Here is a 7,265-nt window from a genome sequence, read left to right on the forward strand (position 1 = left end):
GGAGTAGATTTGAGTTTATCTACTCTAGAGAGTTTGTGGGACTAATCTCCCACTATGCCTTTCTGGGTACGTCACTGTACTAAATAAACTTTATGAAAGGAAAAAGTTTGAAAATTAAATAACTAAATTAATTGTGTATTAATTATATTTGTGTTCACAGCATCAAAATACTACGATTAAATTTGATTCTATAAAGCTATTATTAATAATAATAATAATATTTTTTTTTATTGTCTTGTTACACAAATGATAACATACATATTCTTATACTAATACTATAATAAAGACAAAAGGAAGCGGCTCAGATTGTGCTGACCGGGATATTAGTTCCGAGCAGCGCTGGTTTTCAGCCTCTCCTATTACTGGTACTGTAATAATCAAAGTGTTTCTAACGTGAAAATCTAGTTTTATTCTTAATGTTTGTGTACAATACCAATTGTAAATGTTTTATATGTCTTCAAAAATATGTATCAGCAAGTTGAAATAAGTCCAGCCGCTACTCATTATCTGTGAATATAATTTGATATTTTAATTTTTTTTAGAAAATTATAAGAAATAATTCAAATATTAAGATATTGTATTTATTACCTTTGAAAATGTTCTTAGCGTCATATCGGAGAATCCCAAAGCGGACAAGCTGGCAGGTTGCTGTCCTCTAAAAATATATAAAAAATCCTATGCTTAGTTTTTTTTCTCTCAAACATTCTTTGGTTACTTCATTAATTTTAAGTTGAATCCAGTAACAACCGTCATTGAATTCACGCCTTTAAAGTTTGGTATTTTTGGACGATACAATTTTCATGAGAAAATATCATACTTTACTGAGACAACTACAGTAATAGTAATGCTTTTTGTCACCTTTTATAAGTTATCGATTTAGCAAACAATATAATCGAATAGAAATAATTGTTTAAATTTAAAATGTACATATATGACCTTAAAAAGGCTTAACCGAATAAGACCATACTGTATATTGCTGCTAATCAACGTCTCTGAAATATTATTAGTTAGGTATTGTTTATTATTAACCCAAATATATTTTCAATCCATAATGTTTTAGCTTAATCGATACTCATAAAAAATGAATTTTGTCTTTAAAGATGTAGAGAAGCCCTAAACGGATTAGGAATCCAATATTACCCTAAATGTCATGAATACTAAAAAAGTCAAGAGTTTTAAATATGTTAGACATTTCCTTACTAACGACCTTAGGGACAATATGGATATAGAGAGGGATCGTAGAGCACTAGCGATCAGATGCATGTTCGTTCCTAGATTCTTTCGTAATAGCTAGCAAGTGAAAATTACACTTTTTAAAGCTTATTATCAGATCTTCATCATGGGGAATCTGTTGACCAAATACATTCAAAGGTCACTAGATTGTCTGCGCGTTCAATGTAATGATGTATTTCGAATGATGCGGCTTCCCCTCTCCTCTAGAGCTGTGACATGTTAGTGCATAGCTCGACTGTTAGATTTCAAACCATCATAAAAAGTATTGTGGCAAGTGTTTTGTGTTATATTTTGTTAGGTACAAAATATACAACCTACGAAATATGAATCTTGTTTTCTGGTCTGAATAAATACCTAGATATAAAAATAAATTAACGTGATCCCAACCCGAGAACATTTTAATAAAGCAAGTATAAAACAGGCCGCACACTAACACTTTCCTTTAATTTTTTGGTCCCCTGGTAACACTTTCTAGTCGTCAAGACCCCTTTTTTGCACATGAAAAAGCCTATACCTTATAATAATAAACAGCATTGCTCTTCTAACATTGATATCGCTTTCGAACCAAAGACTTTCGTATGCGGCCTCAGCGACACGCGAACTCTGCAAAACCAACGTCAAACTTAACGCAGTACCCCGCAAAAGGAAGGAGGTACATTAAGTATATAGAAAAAAATATAACAGGTAGTTATTACTTATATTACTTGCGTAAGAAAATCGAACCAATAATCACATTGGTATCACCAGACTATAACATATTTACATCGTCATTTTTATTAAAAAGCTATAAACGCAAAAATCGTACTTAGCTATTATGATATGAATTTACTTTACCGCGTCATAAAGTATCTGTCCTGCTAGAGCTAGGACGAATATCATGAGGACCGCACTGAAAACCGTCAGTAAGTATGATACTTTATCAGCAGGAGATCCATATACCTGGAAAGTAGAAATAGGTAATCTAAGGAATGCACAAACAAGGGGTTTTTTAAATAAAATAAAAAAAGATTAATATTTACATTAAAGTTACCTAAATCTATTAGTACATTTTTAGAGTCAGTGCAAACTTAGTTTATTTGAGCTACTTGAGTTCTATTCACCCTGCTAGAGTTAGGTATACTTACAATAGTCAAAAATCCGAAAAAGCATATTATAACAGATGAAGACATTATGTGCATCAGTAACAGCACTCCAAAAATTTCACTCACTTCACCTGATATTCTGAAAATAAAACGGGAATCCGAGTCCATAAGTACCACTGCCACTAAATAAAGATAGATAAAAAACTATAACGTAACCTCAAGGTTCTGTTTATTTCAGGTTTAAAAACGATAGCGCAACTAGAGTATCCATGATACGCAGAGCTTATTTCTGATATATATTAACCCCTTATTCATAGACGTTATTTATCTAAGGATTCTCAGTGCTGACGGCATGGCAGCCTTCGTAGTACGTAGACATAGGGCCGTTGTGATTGGCTAATATTGAGATACAACTTGAATCTAGTTGGCTGTCAGATAAACAAAGCTGAACAAACATCAAGCTGTCAGATAAACAAAGCCGAGAAAAAGATTTGTTATTACAGCAATTCTCCGTCCTTAGATGAATAAGGGGTTAGATTTTTTGTTTATGTTCCCCTATTGTCGACACCGGGGGAATCCCGCGAAAGGGCTACTGGATTCCGCCGGCTTAATGACAATAGGGGAACATGGCAGAAGGGAGAGGGATGGAAAAGGGAAGGAGTAGATAATGGATGACTTTTGTTGGTTAGAGCTACATTTCCAGTCCTAAACCTTTTATTTTTCGAAAATATCAAGGGGTAAGGGCTAAGATGTTCTATTCTATTTTCAAACTTTTCTCTGATTGTTCAAATTCTAACAAATAACTGAAATTCAAAATAAACACCTTAATAATTGCTGGTGTGTTTTAACGGCAAGTTTAATTTTGTTGTAACTCTCCTGATCAGAGTAATACAGCCGTCTGTTTGTTCTGCCTTCACGTTGGATAGCGTTTCTTAAATCTGATTTCAGGACGGTGAACAGTACGCTCAGGTTGCTGCAGAAAATCACTATCACCAAATCAGTGGGTACGTACAGGCACATCTGGCATGGGATAGCTGAAAGTATAAGGAAGGTTTCGTTTTCTTTTTATTTATAATATAATAATATCAGCCCTGTATTATATACTGTTCCACTGCTGGGCACCGGCCTCCTATACTACTGAGAGGGATTTGGCCAAGTCCACCACGCTGGCCCAGTGCGGATTGGTAGACTTCACACACCCTCGAAAATTCCTATAGAGAATTTCTCAAGTATGCAGGGTTCCTCACGATGTTTTCCTTCATCGTTAAAGCAAACGATAATTCACAAAGAATACATACTGTTATAATTTTTTAGAAACGTCAGAGGTGTGTGCCCTTAGGATTTGAACCTGCGGACATTCGTCTCGGCACTCCGTTCCACAACCAACTAGGCTATCGCCGCTTTTTTCTTTTTATTGTATTTTAAAAAAATCACATTTAGTTAACTATAAATCAAGTTGAAATTCTTTTTCATATATCTTAGAAAATGTCGAAGGTATGAAACTTTCCAACTTGATTCTGTGATAATAGTATGATGCGGCGCGTGCCAGGCGTAGCGTCACCAGGTCCGGCGCCATCGGCTAGGGCCGCGACAGCTAGACTCTGTGATGTTTAAATGGTTTATACATACGCATGACTTTGGCTACAAAGGGAGAGTCTAATATGGCCATCACCTAGAATATTTTTCTTTTAACGTTAATTAACTTCATAATTAATACCTAGGCATACCCGTGGGCACAAAGAACAAAGCTAATGGTAAATAAAAAAGACTAGTTAGTACTGTACGTAAATCTAGTATGTACCTATTTATTTATTTTTTAATAAGTAAAAGTCCTCTTCGAAATATCTTTTTACATGATAGAGGTTACACATTTTGTCAATATTTCAAAAACCGACTATTTTAATACGTTCAGCTTAATAACTAACATCAGTTTACTTACTAGTAATGAACAAATAGACGTAACAGATGAGATACACGGCGAAGTTGTCAATGCGCCAACAGTCCGGCAATTGGAAGGGCAACATGTACCGCGCGTCGCCCAACAACATGGAGGCAACAGTGCTCACCAGCGGGATGATTTCATAGACGAACAGATTCGTCATCGTAAAAGTAAAGAACCCTAGAAGTTTTATGGCTGTTTTTAATAAAGAATCATAGTTGCTTTTTTCGATCCATTGCGAAATGGATTTTTTTTTGTAGAATATGGCAACAAACAGAGGAGTCCGTGTCGTTTACTTAATTGGGATTAAAGAGACCAGCACGTGACTGACATATTCCTCTTTCGATCAATCACAAACATCAATATTAACGACACCGATTTACGAGTCACATATTTGGGATATACTAGTTTTGCACAGGCTTACAAATGACGTAGATATTTGGATTGGTTTATTCTCGGTTTCAGATCGAGGTTATCCTAAATACCTTATGGTTTGGGAGTTGAAGCTGTTTATTGTAAATGTCCATTGACCATGGAAGTAAGTACTTGCAAATTTTACGGTTTACCCATGATATGTAAATGACATAGAAGGCAAATTTTATTCAGAAAACCGAAGTAATACAAATTTATTAACTGTTTTATTGTTAAATTGGTGAGTTTTCTAGGTTAGAAGAGTGGAGTCGAGACGCACTAAGATTGCCGAATACACTAGACGCGTTAAGTTTATATGCGAAAATACAGTCATATACCTAGTTATATTTTATATCCTAAATAAATGTTTACCCCAAGAATATTACACATATTCATGTATTTTTATTTTTAAACCCACCCAAAGCGTAGTGGTTTTCGTAGCACCTATGAAGACTACCTGTTATAAACATTTGTCTGGGGACGGGTTTCTAATCCACCACGACCTCTCGATTCACTGAGCCACAATGGCTGTCAACAAACATAACAAGTGATGTTACAGTCAGCCACATGAGTAACTGGACAATTTCAAAACAATATGTAGTATTAACTTCAATCGAAATATTCTTTTTTTTTATCTAAAAGTCAACACTTAATTTTTTATAATAATTTACTTTAGAAAAAACGATTATTGATAATAAGAAGAAAGATTAAAGGTGATTTGAAATTTTGAATTTGTTCCGCTACTTTTGTAGTAATTGTAGGTAAGGGCCATAAAAAATAAAGTAGATTGTATGGTTACATCTTATCAACTTATTCCGGCGCAAGATTCCTGACATTATATCGGTCTTCTCCGCGCTGCGCTGCGACTCAGTGGGCCACATCTCTCCGATTTCGATAAACAAACCTCTTATTTTATCTCCTTTTGATATTAATATTGCTATTTTGAGCAAATCTGAAATTAATGGCCAAATATAATAAAAAAAAAACTGAACTTTGAAATGAAAAAAAATAAATTCAGTGCATAAATGAATATGTTTAAATACGATTAAATTATAACTGATTATAGCCAAAATAGCCCCCATGAAGGGCTATGGTTTTTTTTAATGAATATGTAAGTTGAGAGTCTGGAGAAGGTTTTGATCTACCTTAAAACCACGAAATCACCTGTTTAGTTATTTAATTTAAAGAAGGAAGTTTAAGTTATAATTCATAGAACGTAAGTTTTTCACTTTACACCAACATTTTCATAATTTTCATTAAAGTTACGAAGCTGATTGTTTTTAGCATACAAGTACAACTAATGAAAATTTAGTTGCAATAAAAAAATCTCGAATAAGTCTTCTACTTTTTTAATAAGATAACATTTAATCCAAATCGAAAATTCTGAAAATTCAAAAAAATATTCATAACTCGAAAACTATGAAAAATCGCGGAACATACATGGGGGTGATTCGGATACCCCAAGGGGTGCTCTATCTCTGGACCTCCGCTTGACTCGACTTTCTGGGACACCCTGTTTGTGTTCAAAGTGTAAATAAATAAATAAATAAATATTATGTGGGTGACTGTATATGATATTTATATAAATTCTTACCTATGAGAAACATTACCGAAAGCGGTATCAATTGGGCTCCCTCCATAAAATTTGCACTGTTCAATTTTGCTATTAAACTAAATTGAATCATAACGAAAGGTAGAAACGTGAAGCCAAACGCAAAAAACTTTGCATTTCTTCTCGTAAAAAACTCTTCGGAATCATCAAACAAGCCCAATCCAATAAAATTTAACAAATTAGTAGGTATATCTGATGAAGGTACTTTTATATTCCATAGATATTTTGTCCAGAACGGCCATTTTGAAAACCGTTACACATACAAATGACGATTTAAAATGCGCAATACAATGTTAACCTTTAACCGCTGCAGCCAATAAAAGGTATAAGTAGATCAAACATTTTAATTTCATACAAAATTACTGCCCCGGGCGTCCAACGTGCACCTATTAATCATAGAATGAAGGCAATTTCCATGCATTGCAATTAGATATTACCGACTGTATATTACAAGTAAATTTATTAAAAAACACATATAGCTTTCTATCGTAAAAGAAAAATATATCTTAGAAAAAAGCAGTAAATTATACTACATCATCATTGTTATTTATACTTAGATGATTTTGATAAAATAATAAAATATCGTATATAAACGGAGTTAGTTTTTATTAGGAACTAGCTTCCGCTCGCAGCTTCGCCCGCGTGGATTTCGGACTTCAAAAATAGAGGAGGTGCTCAATTTGTCGGGATGTTTTTTTAATGTATGGTGGTATGCAGGTGGTCCGATTGTCCGGTCAGGGTCTGATGATGGGATCCTGGTGAAATCGAAGGAAGCTTATAGCATGATTCAGTATTCACGCGTGATGGCTTATTATTAGCGTATTTCATGTATAACTTTGGTGTTTCTATACCGATTTCTATGATTCTTTTTTATGGAATATTCAATAATGTTAACTTTTTAATTAGGGATGACTGAGAGTGTTATAAACGTAAGAGTAGACAAATATAATGAGAAAGCTTCGAACTGCTAAGTTATCGGGAGTTACAC

At 34.1% G+C, this 7,265-nt stretch overlaps 1 protein-coding gene across 1 annotated transcript; it reads right to left on the minus strand.

The window, feature by feature from the left end:
* Positions 1-127: 127 nt before the first annotated feature.
* On the minus strand, positions 128-5,267 carry LOC115445803 (putative odorant receptor 85d). The gene is made up of 7 exons (XM_030172238.2): positions 4,255-5,267; positions 3,139-3,349; positions 2,358-2,454; positions 2,068-2,172; positions 1,748-1,836; positions 589-655; positions 128-507 (listed from the first exon to the last, which is right to left on the minus strand). Exons 1-7 carry the CDS (start codon positions 4,415-4,417, stop codon positions 448-450), a joined length of 792 nt encoding a protein of 263 aa, XP_030028098.2. The 5' UTR covers positions 4,418-5,267; the 3' UTR covers positions 128-447.
* Positions 5,268-7,265: the final 1,998 nt, after the last annotated feature.

The sequence above is a fragment of the Manduca sexta genome, chromosome 11, assembly GCF_014839805.1.
Source record: "Manduca sexta isolate Smith_Timp_Sample1 chromosome 11, JHU_Msex_v1.0, whole genome shotgun sequence".
In the NCBI taxonomy this organism is placed as follows: Eukaryota; Metazoa; Arthropoda; class Insecta; order Lepidoptera; family Sphingidae; genus Manduca; species Manduca sexta.

What these genes read in the sequence shown, in the direction of transcription:
- LOC115445803 (XM_030172238.2), bottom strand. Translation starts at nt 4,417, where the DNA reads ATGACGAATCTGTTCGTCTATGAAATCATCCCGCTGGTGAGCACTGTT. An exon ending in TTTTCGGATTTTTGACTATT is followed by an intron (nt 2,173 to 2,357) that starts GTAAGTATACCT and finishes TCTACTTTCCAG; the next exon opens with GTATATGGATCTCCTGCTGA. An exon ending in GACAGATACTTTATGACGCG is followed by an intron (nt 1,837 to 2,067) that starts GTAAAGTAAATT and finishes TTGGTTTTGCAG; the next exon opens with AGTTCGCGTGTCGCTGAGGC.